This window comes from Chaetodon auriga, chromosome 21 (genome assembly GCF_051107435.1).
Source record: "Chaetodon auriga isolate fChaAug3 chromosome 21, fChaAug3.hap1, whole genome shotgun sequence".
Lineage (NCBI taxonomy): Eukaryota > Metazoa > Chordata > Actinopteri > Chaetodontiformes > Chaetodontidae > Chaetodon > Chaetodon auriga.
In genome coordinates this window covers 342,501-364,620 of record NC_135094.1, presented here as the reverse complement: position 1 = coordinate 364,620, position 22,120 = coordinate 342,501, and the positions used below count along the sequence as shown (strand labels likewise).

The 22,120-nt window shown below is 47.6% G+C and overlaps 1 protein-coding gene across 5 annotated transcripts in view; it reads right to left on the bottom strand.

The window, feature by feature from the left end:
* The window catches only part of LOC143339665 (receptor-type tyrosine-protein phosphatase mu-like), a 115,028-nt gene that overhangs the window by 27,392 nt on the left and 65,516 nt on the right, over positions 1–22,120 (bottom strand). For 2 of the 5 annotated variants that reach the window (XM_076761021.1, XM_076761022.1), the window contains exons 15-21: positions 20,412–20,593; positions 20,099–20,193; positions 18,583–18,619; positions 15,540–15,614; positions 10,643–10,775; positions 8,019–8,051; positions 2,717–2,835 (exon numbers count right to left, since the gene is read on the bottom strand). In XM_076761021.1, the coding sequence (XP_076617136.1) occupies positions 2,717–2,835; positions 8,019–8,051; positions 10,643–10,775; positions 15,540–15,614; positions 18,583–18,619; positions 20,099–20,193; positions 20,412–20,593 (674 nt within the window). The remainder of the gene's footprint in view (positions 1–2,716; positions 2,836–8,018; positions 8,052–10,642; positions 10,776–15,539; positions 15,615–18,582; positions 18,620–20,098; positions 20,194–20,411; positions 20,594–22,120) is intronic. The other 3 variants (XM_076761023.1, XM_076761024.1, XM_076761025.1) reach the window with 2 other exon arrangements.

The following is a 22,120-nucleotide window of genomic DNA, read 5'->3' as shown; positions in this document are numbered from 1 at the left end:
AAGAGACAGGAGAGACAGGAAGAGATGGGAAGGGACAGAAAGAGACATGAAAAGACAGGAAGAGAGAGGAAGGGACGGAAAGAGATGGAAAGAGACAGGAAGAGACAGGAAGGGACAGGAAGAGACAGGAAGGGACAGGAAGAGACAGGAAGAGACGGAAAGAGACAGGAAGAGACAGGAAGGGACAGGAAGGGACATGAAGGGACGGGAAGGGACGGAAAGAGACTGAAAGAGACAGGAAGGGACAGGAAGGGACATGAAGAGGCGGGAAGGGACAGAAAGAGACATGAAAAGACAGGAAGAGACAGGAAGGGACGGAAAGAGACAGGAAGAGACAGGAAGGGATAGAACGGGACAGGAAGAGACAGGAAGAGACGGAAAGAGACAGGAAGAGACAGGAAGGGACAGGAAGAGACAGGAAGGGACAGGAAGAGACAGGAAGAGACGGAAAGAGACAGGAAGAGACAGGAAGGGACAGGAAGGGACATGAAGGGACGGGAAGGGACAGAAAGAGACATGAAAAGACAGGAAGAGACAGGAAGGGACGGAAAGAGACAGGAAGAGACAGGAAGGGACGGGAAGAGACAGGAAGAGACAGGAAGAGACAGGAAGAGACGGAAAGAGACAGGAAGAGATGGAAAGAGACAGGAAGAGACAGGAAGGGACAGGAAGGGACAGGAAGAGACGGAAAGAGACAGGAAGAGATGGAAAGAGACAAGAAGAGACAGGAAGAGACGGAAAGAGACAGGAAGAGACAGGAAGGGACAGGAAGGGACATGAAGAGACGGGAAGAGATGGAAAGAGACAGGAGAGACAGGAAGAGATGGGAAGGGACAGAAAGAGACATGAAAAGACAGGAAGAGAGAGGAAGGGACGGAAAGAGATGGAAAGAGACAGGAAGAGACAGGAAGGGACAGGAAGAGACAGGAAGGGACAGGAAGAGACAGGAAGAGACGGAAAGAGACAGGAAGAGACAGGAAGGGACAGGAAGGGACATGAAGGGACGGGAAGGGACGGAAAGAGACTGAAAGAGACAGGAAGGGACAGGAAGGGACATGAAGAGGCGGGAAGGGACAGAAAGAGACATGAAAAGACAGGAAGAGACAGGAAGGGACGGAAAGAGACAGGAAGAGACAGGAAGGGATAGAACGGGACAGGAAGAGACAGGAAGAGACGGAAAGAGACAGGAAGAGACAGGAAGGGACAGGAAGAGACAGGAAGGGACAGGAAGAGACAGGAAGAGACGGAAAGAGACAGGAAGAGACAGGAAGGGACAGGAAGGGACATGAAGGGACGGGAAGGGACAGAAAGAGACATGAAAAGACAGGAAGAGACAGGAAGGGACGGAAAGAGACAGGAAGAGACAGGAAGGGACGGGAAGAGACAGGAAGAGACAGGAAGAGACAGGAAGAGACGGAAAGAGACAGGAAGAGATGGAAAGAGACAGGAAGAGACAGGAAGGGACAGGAAGGGACATGAAGAGGCGGGAAGGGACAGAAAGAGACATGAAAAGACAGGAAGAGACAGGAAGGGACGGAAAGAGACAGGAAGAGACAGGAAGGGACGGGAAGAGACAGGAAGAGACGGGAAGGGACAGAAAGAGACATGAAAAGACAGGAAGAGACAGGAAGAGACGGAAAGAGACAGGAAGAGATGGAAAGAGACAGGAAGAGACAGGAAGGGACAGGAAGGGACATGAAGAGGCGGGAAGGGACAGAAAGAGACATGAAAAGACAGGAAGAGACAGGAAGGGACGGAAAGAGACAGGAAGAGACAGGAAGGGACGGGAAGAGACAGGAAGAGACGGGAAGGGACAGAAAGAGACATGAAAAGACAGGAAGAGACAGGAAGAGACGGGAAAGGACAGAAAGAGACATGAAAAAACAGGAAGAGACAGGAAGGGACGGAAAGAGACAGGAAGAGATAGGAAGAGACAGAACGGGACAGGAAGAGACGGAAAGAGACAGGAAGAGACAGGAAGGGACAGGAAGAGACAGGAAGAGACGGAAAGAGACAGGAAGAGACAGGAAGGGACAGGAAGGGACATGAAGGGACGGAAAAAGACAGGAAGAGACAGGAAGAGACAGGAAGGGACAGGAAGAGACAGGAAGAGACGGAAAGAGACAGGAAGAGATGGAAAGAGACAAGAAGAGACAGGAAGAGACGGAAAGAGACAGGAAGAGACAGGAAGGGACATGAAGAGACGGGAAGAGATGGAAAGAGACAGGAGAGACAGGAAGAGATGGGAAGGGACAGAAAGAGACATGAAAAGACAGGAAGAGAGAGGAAGGGACGGAAAGAGATGGAAAGAGACAGGAAGAGACAGAAAGAGACATGAAGAGACGGAAAGAGACTGAAAGAGACTGAAAGAGACAGACAGACACATGAGATTCTTTATTGATCAGTGCTGTTGATGCAACATTAAAAACAGACTGAAAGATGGACAGATGGATGAGGACAATGTCTCCTTGTTTCCTCTTGTCTTCTCATATGCCTCATGGTCTGTTTTCTGGTGTTCTGTCCTCTTTCGTCTCATCTTTCTTTTATGTCTCCCCTCTTTCTCATTGACCTTCATCATCTTTGTCTCATCTCGTTCTGTCTCAGATCCGTTGTCTCATCTGTTGTCTCTCATCTTGTCTCATTCAATTCAACAACATAAGGTGTGTGCTTATGTATTTTTGTGTGTGTGTGTGTGTTTGTGTCGCGGTGCACTCACTGCGTCCGTTCAGTGTGTGCGTGTGTGTGTCCACCATTGTTGTGTGTTGGGAGTTGTTGACCATCAGAGTCATTTCCTGTCTGGAGCTCAGAGTTTCCTTCCTCTTCTTCGCCAACTTCCTGCAGAGACAGAACAAAGCAGCTCAGGCTGTGATGTGTATTTGGGCAGTTAAGGCGGTATCAATGTGATATAAGTGGTAATAGTGAGGTTTTTAAGGTGGCACTTCTCCTTTAAGGTGGTACAGGAGTTGTGTTTTTCTGATAAGGTTATAAAGGAGGATTTTAAGGCGGCGTGACGGCTGAACGAGCTGAACGTAAACCGAGCCGTAAAGATGGACGTGTCCTCTCGCTCAGTTCTTTTTGTCCTGTTTTTTGTCCTTTAGTTCCACAGTTCAGGTCAAATTTAAGGTGGACTGGGCCCCTCGCTGCCTGTTGGTGGTGATGGTGTTACAGGGTGGGGGGGCTCATTTCTACAAAGGCTGCAGAACATTAAATATGTCTTTAGAAACAGCTTCACTGTCAGAATATTCAGACCTCATCAATCAAACGACAGCATTGATCAATTAATCGATTGTCGATCGGCAGAAAATGATCCACAAACTTCAGTCTTTTTTAACGTTCGGAGGATTTGACGTTTGTCTCCGGTCTGTTTCGTCTCTCTCTGCCTCTCCTCGTGTTTATTTCTGATGTCTTCTGATCTTTTCTTTTCATTCCGTCTCTGCCGTCTTTTCTTCTTCTCCTCGTCTCTATCTTTAAACATGTCCACCGTCTCTTAATCTGTTTATTGAACTGAACCACAGCACAGGAAAAAATAACATCTTTAAAAACATCCTTTCATCCTCTCGTCCATGCATCTACCATCATCTGTTTCCACACACACACACACACACACACACACACACACACACACACAGAAAAACACTGTCCGTTTGCAGAGCTCGACGTATTTTCTATCTTTCTATTCTGAGTGTGTGAATAAAAAAGCCTCCATTTGTCCAATTACTCACACACACACACACACACACACACACACACACACACACACACAGAGTGGAAAGTTTAACCCTGACCTGAAAATGGAACTAGGAAAAAATGTTGAAATATATAAATAAATATAAAAAACAGGCTTTTAAACTGGAAAGTAAGACATCAGTGAAAGCAGCTCTCACTCTGTGTGTGTGTGTGTGTGTGTGTGTGTGTGTGTGTGTGTGTGTGTTGGGGTTAACATGGAGGACGGTGAAAGCGCCCCGAGGCGAGGCTGCCCTCCTCCCCCTCATGTCACCTATTTCTTCTTCTGTGGTTCAGTCAGACAGTAAAAACCTGCAGCATTTCTTCTTCTCTGATTCAGACCTGAACACACAAACTCTACATCCACAACACAACCTCTTCCTCTGCTGCACAAACTGCTGCTGTCTGCGTCTGCCCATGAGGAAACATGCAGTGTGTCTAGATCCTTCTGTTTCAACACGATTCAGATCCAACTAGAATATAGTCTGAGGAGAGGAGACAATTAAAGAGACGATAAACGACCACAGAGAGACGACAACCCACGACAAAGAGACAACAAACCACTACAAAGAGACGAAAAATGACCAAACGTCCACAAAGAGACGACAAACCACTACAAAGAGACTAAAAAACAACCACAGAGACTAAAAACCCACGACAAGAGACTAAAAAACGACCACAGAAAGACGACAAACCACTACAACGAGACTAAAAACGACCAAACAACCACAGAGAGAAGACAAACCACTGCAAAGAGACAACAAACCACTACAAAGAGATGAAAAACGACCAAACGTCCACAAAGAGACGACAAACCACTACAAAGAGACGAAAAACGACCAAATGTCCACAAAGAGACGACAAACCACTACAAAGAGACGAAAAACGACCAAACGTCCACAAAGAGACGACAAACCACTACAAAGAGACGAAAAACGACCAAATGTCCACAAAGAGACGACAAACCACTACAACGAGACTAAAAACAACCAAACAACCACAGAGAGAAGACAAACCACTGCAAAGAGACAACAAACCACTACAAAGAGATGAAAAACGACCAAACGTCCACAAAGAGACGACAAACCACTACAAAGAGACGAAAAACGACCAAATGTCCACAAAGAGACGACAAACCACTACAAAGAGACGAAAAACGACCAAACGTCCACAAAGAGACGACAAACCACTACAAAGAGACGAAAAACGACCAAATGTCCACAAAGAGACGACAAACCACTACAAAGAGATGAAAAACGACCAAACGTCCACAAAGAGACGACAAACCACTACAAAGAGACGAAAAACGACCAAACGTCCACAAAGAGACGACAAACCACTGCAAAGAGACAACAAACCACTACAAAGAGACGAAAAAACAACCACAGAGACTAAAAACCCACGACAAGAGACTAAAAAACAACCACAGAGAGACGACAAACCACCACAGAGAGACTAAAAAACGACCATAAAGAGACTAAAAACGACCACAAAGACACAAAAAAACAACCCCAACGAGACGACAAACGACCACAAAGAGACAAGAACGACTACAAAGACAAGCGCAGACAAACTTTTTTGACTGAATTGTCTCTTCACTGTTAGTTGAAAAGGTTTTTGTCAAGTTTTCTCAGCAGACTTCAGTATTTCTATCTTTTCAAACTGTATCTTCTGTCCGTGTGTTTGAGGCTCTCTCATTTTCCTGCAGAGTCGAGCCAACCTCTCTAAATCCAATCAGCTGTCCTGACCTTTGACCTCTGCACTGACACACACTCTGAAGAGATGAGTGAATAGAGCGAGCAGGAGAGAACCTCACTCTACCAAGAAGACACTGCAGCAAAACAGCCTCTCTGCGTTTTCATATCTGGTTTCAATGGAAACTGACTCTGTGTGTGTGTGTATGTGTCATGACATCATCAGCGAGGTGTTGGGGATGATTGATTTAGCAACACTTAACAATAACACACACACACAGATGCATGTCAAGGCTAATCTACGCTAATCTAATGAGCAACAGGACAATGCTGTTAGTGATAATGGATGTCAGAGTGTGTGTGTGTGTGTGTGTGTGTGTGTGTGTGTGTGTGCCTCTCCTTGTAACGATCATTTGATCAGACAGGTTTATTACAGCCGGCTAATTCTATTAACCCTGCTCCACTGCACACCTCTCTCTCTCTCTCTCTCTCTCTCTCTCTCTCACACACACACACACACACACACACACACACACACACACACGCACACACACACACACACACACACGCACACACACACACAGCAGTAGATCACAGCAGTCTTTCAGCCTCCTTTAGGATCTCTGACTGTCAGGGTTTGATCGACTCTGATCAAGCTGATCGACCTGTGATCATTTATTCAGCTTCTCTTTTTTCTGATATTTGAGTGGAAGTGTGTGTAAACACACACACTGGACCAGCTTAATGTGTGTGTGTCGATGGAAAGCACACAAACTTACATGCAAACATGACGAACACACACACACACACACACACACACACACACACACACACACACACACACACACAGAGTGACCTGAGGAGGAGTGTGTGAGCACTTCCTGTCTCCCTGAGGAGGCGTTGGTTGGAGATAATTCAGCTGTAACCTGGAGGGAAACTCAGGTTTCTCTTCTCCATCTCACACATTTATTGATCAAAAAGCCGAGTTTCACTATTTTTATTTTCACTTTTCACATCAGTGTTTGGAACAGGAAACAGAAGCATCCACTCGGTGTTGAGCCAATCAGGAGGAAGAAACTGGAGGCGTGTTGAGTCCAGTCGAGCGATGGTGAAATGAACTCAAATCTTTTTTCAGACACGGCGGGCGAACGTGAAGCCGAGGCCGATGAACGCCGAGGACGCCGCGAGCTAACTGCAGCGAAGCAACGCTGAACGGACGGACGGACGGACGCCACAGAGGACGGCGAGTCTTCTGCGGCGTGAAACACGTGAACACCAACGCGGTGCCGGACCCGGGGCCAGGTTCATGTTTAGGGTCAGAGGTCAAAGGTCAAAGGTGAAGTTGAGGTGAAGGGTAAAATCTTTGCTCCGTTTATTGTATTATAGAGCAGACGTCACTTTAAATATGGCAGAATTAGCCAAGAGGCTAGCTTTGATCTGCAGTCGCTCGCTGGCCAGACGTGAACGTGATGACATGACATCAAACAAACACCAACAACAGCAAACAAACAAACAAAAACATACACCAGCAGGAAGAAACAGAGGGACGAAGCTCCTTCACCAAAGGACAGACAGACGCAGGGACGGTTCTGAGACGGCAGTAACACCAAGGACGGCCGAGCGGCATTCAGGTTCTGCATTGACACGGTTTGCTAAACGATGAAGACGCGCCGGCCGTCCTTCGCTGTCCAGAGAAAGGCCGGCGGTCCATCCCAACGAACGGGCAGATTGACGAAGCAGATTCTCCCAGTTTGTTCTTGTAATCTGAGAGGAAGGATTTCACAGATCAGACTACATCTACAAGACTGATGGGCGTCCGAGTCCAGGATGTGACCGTGGTCAACATCAGTTCCTCATCAAAGGTCTCCGTGGTTTCTGATGTGATGAATGCAAGGCGTTCGTTTTTTTGATTAATCGGGTTAGTTGGTTGCACAACGTTCGGTGTGACAGGATTCGTTAAAAAGTAGACTTGTAACAGGTACGCCAGCTGAATGACAAACGGTTCAAATAATGTGTGTGTCGGCAAACCTTCGACCACACGTGTGCTACCTGCTGCATGTGCACAAATTCAGGGATTAAGGTTAGGTTCAGGGGTTTAGGTTCAGGGGTCAGGGGTTTAGATCAGGAGGTTCAGGGGTCAGGGGTTTAGGTTCAGGGGTCAGGAGGTTCAGGGGTCAGGGGTTTAGATCAGGAGGTTCAGGGGTCAGGGGTTTAGGTTCAGGGGTCAGGAGGTTCAGGGGTCAGGGGTTTAGATCAGGAGGTTCAGGGGTCAGGGGTTTAGGTTCAGGGGTCAGGAGGTTCAGGGGTCAGGGGTTTAGATCAGGAGGTTCAGGGGTCAGGGGTTTAGGTTCAGGGGTCAGGGGTTTAGATCAGGAGGTTCAGGGGTCAGGGGTTTAGGTTCAGGGGTTTAGGTTCAGGGGTCAGGAGGTTCAGGGGTCAGGGGTTTAGGTTCAGGGGTCAGGGGTCACAGATTAAAGGATAAGCAGGAATGCAGGCAGGTGCACACTTGGAGCCTTTCAGGTGTTTCAGGTGTTGAGGTTTAATGTTAAGGTGAAGGTGAAGGTCACAGGTGAGAGGTCAGAGGTCAAACAGGTTACTCACAGGTAGTAAGTGTAGGAGTGATAATTTCTTCGTCTGAGTGGTGGGGGCGGAGCAGAGGGAGGGATGGAATGGAGGGAAAGAAAAACAGAAAAACAGAAAAAGGAAAAACAACAGATTAATGTCTCAGAGAGAAAAACAGAACAGATGAGTTAAATCATTGTGTGTGGAGGTGGAGGAGTGGAGAGTGGTGATTGGCCGGTACGAGGAGTCCATCAGAGTGTGAGGGGGAGGGCAAACATCTGATTGGAGGTGAACATGTGAACAGAAGAGACCTTGAGGACCAATGGCGTACCTGAGTCCGTGTTAGCAGGTACACCTGCGCAGATTTTAGCCTCCGAGTAAGTTTAGAATTTCTGTCTGATCGGTTTGAGGTTTGATCCGATCGATCACCTGATCAATCGATAATCTGTCAGCTGAGACGCTGAGCAGCTCCACTGTCTCCTCTAAAGCTTCTGTTCTTCTTCGTCTGTTTCAGCAGATCCAGGCTTCACGCTTTCTGTCCAGGCTCGTTAAACTGAGCGATGGGATGTTCTTCATGACTGAGCTCAGAGCTGCTGCTCTTATTCTGGACTGTGTTCTATTCAGAGGTGTTCCTAATATTCTGACCCCTGATGGAAATGAACAGGATGAAACCTTCAAACAGAGACCTGAGCTCTGACATCGTACAGGTGTACCTAACAAACTATTGACCGCTTCATTATCAGTGAATCAGCTCAGTAAGGACGACGGTCCAATCAGTGATCAGCGATCATTCAGGGATTTTATGGATCTGTTGGTTTCAGATCCACTGATTCACGTTCAGAATGTCTCGTCCTGGTTTTGTTCTTGACGTGACGCTCAGCGACCGACAGAGCGCTGCGAACTCACCACATACATGTACTCAAATACTGCACTTCACTACAAGTTCAAGGTACTTTTACTTTACTTGAATGTTTCAATTTTCTGCTTCGACGATGACTCTGATCCTGAACAGCCTGTTTGAAACATCAATCAAGCCACGATCAATCATCAGTCATCAGTCATCGATCTGTTCACTGACAGCAGCTTCATGTGTTCATCTCCTTCATCCTTCATGTGTTCACAGAGTGGTGAACTCTCTCCATCCTCTGTGATCGACTGAGTCTTTCCAGGACGCCCCTTTCATACCCAACCATGATCCTCTCACCTGTGACCAATCAGCCTGTTTACCTGTGGACTGTTCCAAACAGGTGTTTTTGGAGCGTTCCACATCGTTCAGTCTGTGAAACGTGTTGCTGCATCAGATTCACAATAAGAGATATTTACAGAAATCACTGAGGCTGATTTGCCTCCACAGAATGAGTCAGTCCTTCAGTCAAACACGTCGGGACTCTCGTTACCTGAGAACGACTCCGTCACAGGTGGAGCCTTCACTGCATGCTCCACCTGTAGCAACAAAAAACTAGTTGTGAGCGGTGGAAGGTTAGTGTGTCTGATCAGCCTGCAGCCAGCCAGAGCTGAAACGTCCCGCTTCCTGTCTCCACCCTGCTGCTGTAATGAGTCTGACCTCTGTCTGCTGGCAGAGCGGAAATCAAACGCACCCCGTCAACATTAAACAGCTCATTAGAGACCGAACAGCCGCCTCTCTCTCTAATATCTGTTACAGAGATCAGAGCTCGATCGACCCGACAGACGAGTCCGACTGAAACTCACCACGCTGCACCAGCACACACGCTCACACACACACACACGCTCGCTCTTTTCATAAATGTGTGTGTGTGTGTAGCCTGGAGCCATTCTGCTCGAGGCGACTGAAGAAAAACAAAGAATAAAACGCTCTTTCATCTAAATTTCTCTCTTATCGTCGGCGTTCTCCAAACACACAAGCATTTCTCTGTGTGTTTAAGTGTGTGTGTGTGTGTGTGTGTGTGTGTGTGTGTGCGCGCGTGTGTGTGTGTCCCAGTGGGGGTGTGTGTTTGATGTCGGAGAATAAAGTCGGTCCACATATAGTTTAATGCTGATTACTGCTGCAATCTGCTCCATTATTCATCCTCATCATCCTCACTGTCACTGTGCGTGTGTGTGTGTGTGTGTGTGTGTGTGTGTGTGTGGACATGAGTGTGTTTTGATGGACCTTCATTTATACACATTTACTTTAAATAATAGCAGTACTACAGTATAAGTACTACAGTACCTACAGGCTCTCACTTCGGGGGTTCTGCTCGAATGAATGAATGAATGAATGAATGAATGAATGAATTACCAGCATTAACCAGTTTTAACCAGTATTAACCAGTAACTAACATTAACTACTACTGAAAACTTTGATGACAGCTGGTTAAATACCACCAGCTGTTATTAACTATGAAATGCTGCAGGCTGCAGATGAGCAGGTGCAGGTTCTTCTTCTGGTGTCCTGGTCACCACACGCAGGTGCTGAGTGACATTAACGACAATCATTAGCTCTGACTCACGATACCCGACGACGAGGAGTCAAACGAAGATGGCGGTCAGGTGGAGGAGAATCATGGCGGACGTTAATCGATCGGAATTAACATTAAAACCCATCATGTGGACCAGGTCCCCAGGTCATGTGACAAAGCAACACACTCTGAGTGTGTGTGTGTGTGTGTGTGTGTGTGTGTGTGTGTGTGAGATATTCTTACCGTTTCTTCATCAGCAGGATGACGCCGAGGAAGATGATGATGAAGAGCAGGACGCCGGCGATGGATCCAGCGATCTTCACTGTGTGATCTGAGGGTTTCTCCTGTTCTGGTTCTGGGTTTCTGGTCGCAGCTCCTGAAAACATGAACCAGCATTAATGATCTGAAACCACCATCACCTGAAGTACTACGATCAATTACTGTTCAAATACTATGAAATACTACCAACTTCTTTGACCATTTAGGCCAGTTTTGGTTGGTTCTGGTTTCCCGGTTGCACCAATGATCCAGATCTATAACATTAACCACTGTTACCATTAACGACCCCTTTGTCACCGTTAACGACCCCTTCGTCACCGTTAACGACCCCTTCGTCACCGTTAACGACCCCTTCGTCACCGTTAACGACCCCTTCGTCACTGTCAACAACCATTAACGACCCCTTCATCACCGTTAACGACCCCTTCGTCACCGTTAACGACCCCTTTGTCATCAACAACAATTAACTTGCGGGAGCTTCAACTATGTACCTGTGAAATATTATTGATTACTATTGATTACCTGTAATACGAGTAAATACTATTGAGAACTACAATTAACATAAACTGTGACTTTGTGTTAGTGAAACCATTAACTGACATTAACCGACGACCTTTGACCTTTGAACGTTTCCATTCATTTGTTGAGTATCTGTAAATAAAACGCAGTCAATACTATTTACCTTTAACTACCATTAATTACTGTTTGTTAATAATCCATTAAAACTCTGGACGTACATTCATCTACTTAGAAATTCAACTGTCACAAGAACCTTGAAGTAACATGAACTCACGTTAACGTCTACGAACTGTTGAACTCTTTGTATCAATCCTGAACCGTTGACTCATTTTTTAATTAGTCGACATTAATTAACCATCAGTTCATCGCTGACAGCAAACATGCTAACGTACTCAAAATGTTAGCAACCATTAGCCGTCCTGTCTCATGGAGTGTGAGACATTATGGACGTGGCTAACAACACAAATCAGCTGTGACGGAACAAAACAGAACGAAGCGTTTTGTGATGAAGGCGAGCGAACCGACAAAGAGGAGGCCGAGGAAGAGGAGGCCGAGGAAGAGGAGGCGAAGCCCGAGTGTGACGGACGAACAGTCCTTCTGACTGCATGATGAGAAGGACATTACCTCCACCACGTGTGTGTCACCGTGTGTGCGTGTGTGTGTGTGTGTGGGTGTCACCGTGTGTGTGTGTCACTGTGCGTATGTGTGTGTCACTGTGTGTGTGTGTGTGTGTGTGTGTGTGTGTGTGTCTGTGTGTGTGTGTGTGTGTCTGTCGAGGTGTAATATCCTTCCATTTGATGAGAAACGTTCAGGACGAGACGTCTCTGTAATAAATGTGTGTGTCAATTCAGACCTCCAACACTTTCCCATTCAGAGCCTGACAAGAGCCATCAGTCACTGTGTGTGTGTGTGTGTGTGTGTGTGTGAGAGACGCTGTGTGTGTGTGTGTGTGTGTGTGTGTGTGTGAGAGACGCTGTGTGTGTGTGTGTGTGTGTGTGTGTGTGTGAGAGACGCTGTGTGTGTGTGTGTGTGTGTGTGTGTGAGACGCTGTGTGTGTGTGTGTGTGTGTGTGAGACGCTGTGTGTGTGTGTGTGTGTGTGTGTGTGTGAGAGACGCTGTGTGTGTGTGTGTGTGTGTGTGAGAGACGCTGTGTGTGTGTGTGTGTGTGTGTGTGTGTGTGTGAGAGACGCTGTGTGTGTGTGTGTGTGTGTGTGAGAGACGCTGTGTGTGTGTGTGTGTGTGTGTGTGAGAGACGCTGTGTGTGTGTGTGTGTGTGTGTGTGTGAGAGACGCTGTGTGTGTGTGTGTGTGAGTGTGTGTGTGAGAGAGACGCTGTGTGTGTGTGTGTGTGAGTGTGTGTGTGTGAGACGCTGTGTGTGTGTGTGTGTGTGTGTGAGACGCTGTGTGTGTGTGTGTGTGTGTGTGTGTGTGTGAGAGACGCTGTGTGTGTGTGTGTGTGTGTGAGAGACGCTGTGTGTGTGTGTGTGTGAGTGTGTGTGTGTGAGACGCTGTGTGTGTGTGTGTGTGTGTGTGAGACGCTGTGTGTGTGTGTGTGTGTGTGAGACGCTCTGTGTGTGTGTGTGTGTGTGTGTGTGTGAGACGCTGTGTGTGTGTGTGTGTGTGTGTGTGTGTGTGTGTGTGTGAGACGCTGTGTGTGTGTGTGTGTGTGTGTGTGTGTGTGTGAGAGACGCTGTGTGTGTGTGTGTGTGAGACGCTGTGTGTGTGTGTGTGTGAGACGCTGTGTGTGTGTGTGTGTGTGAGAGACGCTGTGTGTGTGTGTGTGTGTGAGACGCTGTGTGTGTGTGTGTGTGTGTGTGTGTGAGACGCTGTGTGTGTGTGTGTGTGTGTGTGTGTGAGACGCTGTGTGTGTGTGTGTGTGAGACGCTGTGTGTGTGTGTGTGTGTGTGTGTGAGACGCTGTGTGTGTGTGTGTGTGTGTGTGTGTGTGTGTGTGTGTGTGTGAGACGCTGTGTGTGTGTGTGTGTGTGAGACACTGTGAGTGTGTGTGTGTGTGTGTGTGTGTGTGTGCGTGTGTGTGTGTGTGCGTGTAGTTAAACTGGTTATGATGGAGATGGGAATCTAGGAACATGTCTCTCCTGTTCTCTATCTCCAGTTCTGTTCTTCACTGGAACATATCCAGTCAAACCAGTAACAGAACTGGGACAGAAAGAAACCAGTCTGACCAGTTTAGTCCTCTGGAGGTCTGAGCCAGTCCAGTGAGCCTAAAAATATAACCAGTCTAACCAGTGAAGTTTGACTCTGGTCTGGAACAGAACCAGTACAGAAACCAGTCTGGCCAGTTCTACATCTGTAAAAGACCTGGATAGAAACCAGTCCAGATCAGAACAAAGACCAGCTGGACCAGTTCAATCCCAACCCTGGCCCAGTTTAGTTCTACACTAGACTTTAACAGAAGTGACAGGGAACCAGTTTGACTAGCTCTGCCCCAGTGAAATTCTCCACTGGTCTGCAGAGGAACCAGCTGCAGTGAAGCAAACTGGTTTCCAGTAAAATCAATCTGCACTTTTCTTTATGTTCTGTTTTCGTCTCTTCAAGGTCAGACGAGCTCGACGATCAGCAGCCACCTCTCTTTATCGTTTCATCACACACACACACACACACACACACAGACACACACACACACACACACACACACAGACAGACACAGACACACACACACACACACACACAGACACACACACACAGACACACACACACACACACACACACACAGACAGACACACACACACACACACACACACATAGACAGACACACACACACAGACACACACACACACAGACAGACACAGACACACAGACACACACACACACACACACACACACACACACAGACACACACACACACACACACACACACACACACACACACACACACAGACAGACACAGACACACAGACACAGACACACACACACACACACACACAGACACACACACACACACACACACACACAGACACAGACACACACACACACACACACACAGACAGACACAGACACACAGACACACACACACACACACACACACACAGACACACACACAGACACACACACACACACACACACACACACACACACACACACACAGACATCAGCCCCTTGGAGGCAGAGAGCTGCTGTTTTCAGTTTAAAGGCTCTCAGAACACTGCTTTGAAGAATTTATCTGTGTGTGTGTGTGTGTGTGTGTGTTTCTTTGTGTGTGTGTGTGTGTGTGTGTGTGTGTGTGTGTTTCTTTGTGTGTCTGTGTGTGCGTGTGTGTGTGTTTCTTTGTGTGTCTGTGTGCGTGTGTGTGTGAGTGTTTCTTTGTGTGTGTGTTTCTTTGTGTGTGTGTGTTTCTTGTGTGTGTGTGTGTTTCTTTGTGTGTGTGTGTGTGTGTGTGTGCGTGTGTGTGTTTCTTTGTGTGTGTGTGTGTGTGTGTGTGTGTGTGTGTGTGTGAGAAAGTGTGTGTGTTTCTTGTGTGTGAGTGTTTCTTTGTGTGTGTGTGTGTGTGTGTGTGTGTGTGTCACAGCGGGCCATAGAGAAACTGTTTTATGTGAAAGTGAAGCTGTTTTTGGCTTCAGGGCTTCAGCCAGTCACGCTGAGTGGGAGGTGTGTATGTGTATGTGTGTGTGTATTAATGTTTGTGTATACAGGGCGAACAGCTGTTTGAGTGTGTTTGAGGCCCCCCCCCCCCCCCACACACACACACATACACACCATCATGTCGTATATGTGCGTACAAGCAGTTGGTGGAAAGTTTCAACCTTCAGGCTGGTAAATATTTAAATGTAATTTTCTGTGAACTGTGTGTGTGTGTGAGTGTGTGTGTGTGTGTGTGTGTGTGTGTGTGTGTGTGTGCGTGTGTGTTTCTTTGTGTGTGTGTGTGTGTGTGTGTGTGTGTGTGTGTGCGTGTGTGTGTGTGTGTGTGTCCCACCTGTTCTGTTTTCTGTTGAACATTAAGGACAGGAGGCTGACACACACACACACACACACACACACACACACACACACACACACATCCTAATCCCCAACCATCCTTTTGTTCATTGTCAGACTTAATCCACAAACACACACACACACACACACACACACACACACACACACACACAGTACAGTACAGTAGCACCTCCTGTTAGCTGCTCCTGTTAGCTGCTCCTGTTAGCTGCTCCTGTTAGTGTTACTGTACACATGTGATCCACAGCTGCTCGTGAAGGTCATTAAGCTGGTTTAGTGTCACATTTTGACCTCACCTCATCTTCTTCATCAGGCAGACTGAACATCATAATAGGAGCTGCTAGGAGATTAATTTCTGTGTATTTCTGTGTGTTTCTGTAAGTTTGGTCTGACCTGTGAGCTGCTTGTCGCCAGCCGCCGGTGCGATGCGAATGTATGGCGTGGTGAGCTGGGTGACGATTATAGCAGCTGTTCATCCAAGAAGGCATGCAGAGAGATGGACAGACAGGCAGAGAGAGACAGACAGGCAGAGAGAGACAGACAGGCAGAGAGAGACAGACAGGCAGGGAGAGACAGACAGGCAGGGAGAGACAGGCTGTAGCAGTGGTTTATACAGGAGCAGAAGTATTAGTATCATGCAGCATCATCCTGCTCTCCTGAAGGGAATCATCAGCCTTCACTGACTCAACACCTCACATATATCAGTGTATACACGTACATGAACAGTATATACATGTACATGTACACAGTATATACATACTGTACACATGTATGTGTATACGCACGTACATGTGTACAGTAAGCGGACACACAGCGTGTGGCCTTAAGCTTGGTTTACGCTTCTGCGTCGCGGCGACGCCGTACCTACGCCGTCGACGCAGACCCCTACGCGGACCCTACGCTGTAGCCTGACGCGCACCTCCAAAAAATCCTGACTACGCGTCGCGTCGACGCGCAGTGACGTGAACGTCGAGGACTCTGATTGGTCCGTTCAGAACGTAATTTTCGGTTCAGTCGCAGCCCTATGGTCGCAGCACAACAACACCGCCATTTTCAAAGTTTCTGTGGTGAGAGCTACAAGAAAAACTGGACCAAGCCGAAGAAAGAATTATCGAGGAGGTACGCAAGTACGACCACCTCTACAACTCCTCTTCGCGGCAGCAAGAGCCCCCCGAAACCATACAAAGACACAGCCGCACCCCCCTAGCGGCTTGGCGGTGAATTGCGGAACAACGCGTTCCCTCGACGCAGAACTACGAATGCTCAGTGACGGCGTAGGGTGTACGCCGTAGGTACGGCGTCGCCGCGACGCAGAAGCGTAAACCAAGCTTTACTGTCAGGTGATACCAACGATCTAAACACGACACTGTCATTAATGATGTTTGTCAATCATTAATTATCTCTTAATATCTCTGTGGCTCAGGAGGCAGAGCGGCCGTCCACCGATCAGGAGGTCGGCTGTTCGATCCCTGGCCTCGGCAGTCCACGTGCCGAAGTGTCGTTGGGCAAGATCCCGAACCCCTGAACGGCCCTGATGCTGCGCCATCGTGTGTGAGTTGATTTGTACGCCGCTTTGGATCAAATGTGACAGTCATTGAAACGATGTCACAGCTCTGACGAGGTCACACGACTTCACTTCTGAGCACTGTTTTCGTGTCAGTGGCTGACGGATGAAACGACCCCGACAGGAGAGCACGTTCAGTTCATGTTTTAGTCCCAGAAACAGACCTGGAAGAGAAGCTCGTCAACCAGCTGATCAATTGATCAATCATCAGACATTAGTAATCCAACAGGCAGAGGGAGCCGAGCGAGGAGCCGTTCAACGTCAGCAGCAGCTGATCAGGAAGCATCTTCAGGTGAGAACAGGTGATTGGCCGCTGACACCAGGCTCTCTACCACGCGTACTTACCTGCGTCCTACACGTGTCACTGGAGGACACCACCAGAGGACGCCAGAGACGCCAGATGCTACAGAACCTTGCATGATGTAAACAACAACCATGGCGTCGCTGGAGGAGGTTACTGATACCGACAGGTCAGATGTTTTATCAGAGCCTTCAATCAAGCTCCTCTCGTTCTGTCAGCGCCTTGACAAGAAATGCCGCCACACCACACAGAGCACCTGAGAGTCTGACAGCAGGCGTCTGCTGCCAACCGGACTGAGCTGAGTTCACCGTGTCACCACCAGGTGTGATGAAGACTACACACTCTGCATGTGGTTTACACAGAAAAACACATACTGCACACTGCATACTGCATATGTGTGTGCGTGTGTGTGTGTGTGTGTGTGTGGGTGTGTGTGTGCGTGTGTGTGTGTGTGTGCGTGTGTGTGTGTGTGTGTGTGTGTGTGTGTGTGTGTGCGCGTGTGCGTGTGAGAGCTACAGAATGAACTCCGAGTCGTTGAGCTTGAATCTGTGTGTTTTGTTTGTCCAGTTAACATTCAGCTGACGTTCGGCTCTCCTTTACATTCAAATCAGCTCTGCTCGCTGTTAGCGCTGCAAGGCACCGTGGGTGAGGAGGGGGAGGAGAACCCCCCCTTGGGAGAGCTGGATGGCTTGTGCAGCATGACTGACAGGTGCCAGGGGACTGGCAGAGCCAATCAGCATCTGGTGTCGTTAGCCACCAGAACTGTGCTCCAATAAAAGCTGATTAAAGCCAGAACAGTCAATTACTGAGTGTGTGTGTGTGTGTGTGTGTGTGTGTGTGTGTGTGTGTGCGTGTGTGTGCGTGTGTGCATGTGTGTGCGTCTGTGTTTGTGTGATAATCCTGGATGTTCACCAGGGGAGATAACACTGTTTTAACTTGTTTAGCTGCAGCACTAAACAGCTGTCTGGACCCATAGAGTTCCAGTCATTAGCCTTGTGTTGGCCTAGCATTAGCATAGCATAGAGTTCAATGTGTGTTTTATGTATGTGATGTGTCTGTCTGTCTGTCTGCAGAGGACATCAGGTCATCCTGTCACTGGAGGAAAGACTCACAGAGTGGACAGGTGTCATGGGCGAGCAGCCATCTGTGAGCCATTATACTTCTGGATGGGACCGGTGTGCTAACCATTAGCCTAGCGCTCCGGCAGCTAACTGCCATCTGCGTCTCATTACGCAGCACTGACTGGCTAGCTAGCGGCTAATGTAACAGCGAATCCAGTCCAGCAGTTAGCAGACTTCAAGAGAGACTCAGCAGAGACCAGAAACTGGGTCCAACTGGCTAATGATCCTAACTGCTATCAAATGCAAATAAAATGTACTCTCCACTTTTCAAAATAAAATGCTGTGGAATATTTTTCAAAGTAAAATGTTCTGGACTACTCACTAAATTAGAATGGCACCCAGCTGTTTAAATGTACTATGGCCTTTCAAAATAAAATTACTTTGAAAAATAGAACTGAGATGAAACATTAAAATAGACTCCTTTCAAAATAAAATGCATGGACATCTTACCTTTGGTGGCCACACGCACACAGTCGATCTTTGTCTCCTGTTGGACAGACAGAAGCAAATTAGTTTCCCGTCAACACAAACGTCGACATATTAGCTGTCACGTCTGCCAACTTCTCCAGAAATACACACTGGCACTGACACACACACACACACACACACACACACACACACACACACACACACACGCCGTAAACAGAGCGGACAGAAGGAAAATGGCTCTGGATCAGTGCCTGTGCTGGCATTTAACAAGCAAGACGCACACACACACACACACACACACACACACACACACACACACACACACACACACACAGTGAAACAGGTTTTGGTGAAAGGCGAGAGAGAACATCTTGTGTCTTTCTGGTTTTAACAAACGGAGGACAAATTAACCACAAGAGCTCATGAATATTCATATTCACACAGACACACACACAGACACACACACAGACACACACACAGACACACACACAGTGGCGACAGTAGAAAGCCCGACTGTCACTGAATTATTCAACATACACACACACACACACACACACACACACACACACCAATTAAACCTCCCAGCGTCAATAATTAACACACCGTCTCTGTGTGTGTCACATTGAACAATTATCGTTTTTACACACATGCACAGACACACAAACACACACACAAGCCCCAGTACAGCCGATTAGCCCTATATACAGTCCTATTACAGTGCGTGTATGTGTGAGTGTGTGTGTGTGAGTGTGTGTGTGTGTGTGTGTGTGTGTGTGTGTGTGTGTGTGTGTGTGAATTTCTCCACCTGGGGCTTTACTGGGAGTTCCCACATTCATACTGGTGATCATGGATCCCAGATCTGATCCACATCATCAGCTGTTTGTAAATAGACTCTTCCAATCCTACTGACCCGCTTTAACAGAGCCAGCATTCACACATTCACACATTCACCCACTCACACATTCACACACTCATACATTCACCCACTCACACATTCACCCATTCACACATTCATACATTCAACCACTCACACATTCATACTTTCACCCACTCACACATTCACCCATTCACCCATTCACACATTCATACATTCACCCACTCACACATTCACACAGTCATACATTCACCCACTCACACATTCACCCATTCATACATTCAACCACTCACACATTCACCCATTCACACATTCACCCACTCACACACTCATACATTCACCCACTCACACATTCATACATTCATCTACTCACACATTCATACATTCAACCACTCGCACATTCACCCATTCACCCACTCACACATTCACACATTCACACATTCACCCACTCACACATTCACATTCACCCACTCACACATTCATACATTCAGCCACTCACACATTCATACATTCACACATTCACCTATTCACACAGTGGTGGCTCTGTGACACCTGCAGAGGCCGGCCTCCACCTGCTCCACCTCCTGAGCTGCAGCCACAGGGTCATACCTGTCCTACGTGTTTGTCTGAGTCCCCTGTGGACAGGCGGACAGGTGGACTCACCCCGTTAGCAGTGCTGACAGCCTGGTAGTAGATCCCATAACTCTTATGAGGCAGCAGGGGAGCGTTCCAATAACCACTGTAGGTCCTGTTATCGCCTGCGTACACACATAGAAAATACACACACACACACACACATAATTAGTACAACAATTCACTAACTACCCAGCTGACAGACTAGCGTCGCATTTAGCCCGCTAACTAACTACCCAGCTGACAGACTAGTGTAGCATTTAGCCCGCTAACTAACTACCCAGCTGACAGACTAGTGTAGCATTTAGCCCGCTAACTAGCTAGCAGTGTGTGAGCCACTGACCGACACAGAAGGGCACCGGCGCTCTCAGCTCGCTCATCGGCAGCTCTGCACTGAAGTAATACTGAGAGTCGAACAGCGTGGCGTTCTGGAAGTGAATGGGCACCGGGTAGCAGCGCAGGATCTCTGCAGTACCTCTCCTCTGCCTGCGGGGGCGCTCCTCCTCCACCACCACCTGGTACTTACTGTACACACACACACACACACACACACATACAAACACACACACACACACACACACACAGGTTAAATGGTCATGTTTGGTTTTCTGACAGCGTGTGTGTGTTAGCATGTTTTCGGAGTGTTTTTAGCGTATCTTTAGCATGTTTTCAGTGTGTTTTCAGCGTGTTTTCAGCATGTTTTCAGAGTGATTTTAGCATGTTTTCAGTGTGTTTTCAAAGTGTTTTTAGCGTGTTTTCAGCGTATTTTCAGTGTGTTTTCAGCATGTTTTCAGCGTGTTTTCAGCGTGTTTTCAGCGTGTTTTCAGCATGTTTTCAGTGTGTTTTCAGTGTGTTTCCAGTGTGCTTTCAGCGTGTTTTCAGCATGTTATCAGTGTTTTTTGTGTGTTTTTAGCATGTTTCTTAACTCGCTACAGAACTCCTTTGAGATTTTGGAGAATCCGAGCTTTGAGTTTCTGGCTGACATTGTTGGAGACATCAGTGGACTCCTGTTCTGTCTCTCCTTCTCGTCCATCTGTTGGTTCATTATTCAGCTCTGCTGAAAGGTCAGCTCCGCCTCTCCTCCATCACTCTCTCCTCCACCTTTATTAACTCTCTGTGTCTTTCTAACAGTCTGACATTAAGCTGATAATTCACATTGTCCCGTCTGTGCAGGTGTTCAGTCCTAAATGTGGGCAAAAGACACGAAGACAGAAAACAAATGAGTGGAAATGAGTCTGAGCTCCTGAACGAAAGACAAAGACAGATGAGCAGAGGAAGCTCAAAGCTTGTTACTGCTGAGGTTTAAACCTTCCTGACGACTTCTGTGATGGAGCTTCATGAAAATTTCAGGGTGTTGAGCAAAATGAGCAGAAACTCTAGATTCAAATTTCATGGCAACTGTAAACACTGAAACACTCCCGACTGTAAGAACAGTCTTTAAAATCTTCAGACTGTAAATCACACTGACAGTCAGTCACTGCAGACGCTTTGATCCAAAGCCACGTTCATATGAACTCACACACCGACGGCGCAGCAGGGTTCAGTATCTTGCCGAAGGACACTTCGGCATGTGGACTGCCGAGGCCAGGGATCGAACCACCGACCTCCTGATTGGTGGACGACCGCTCTACCTCCTGAGCCACAGCTGTCCCATGAACATGACTGAGTCAACACAGACTCAAATTTCTAAAAGTGTCGACTCTCCGTAAATCTTCTGGAGACTTTCAGACTCGACTCACTCACTCGACTCAAACACTCGACTGACTCGCCTGAACAACAACTTAATGAAACCTCTTCAGGCTCTTTGAGAGCTCGACGGTGTGTATTGTGTTTCCACCAGCAGGTGTCAGAGCTCACACAGACCTGTGGTTCACAGGAGCACAGAGCGGCACCTGAACGCAGCACAGCCAGTTCAATGTCCTGAGGGACGCTGGAAACAATAGTTGTGTTTGTCACAGGAAGTAGATTCAGGACAGAAGTCATACATCACAACACACACACACACACACACACACACACACACACACACACACACACAGGGTGTGGACAGCG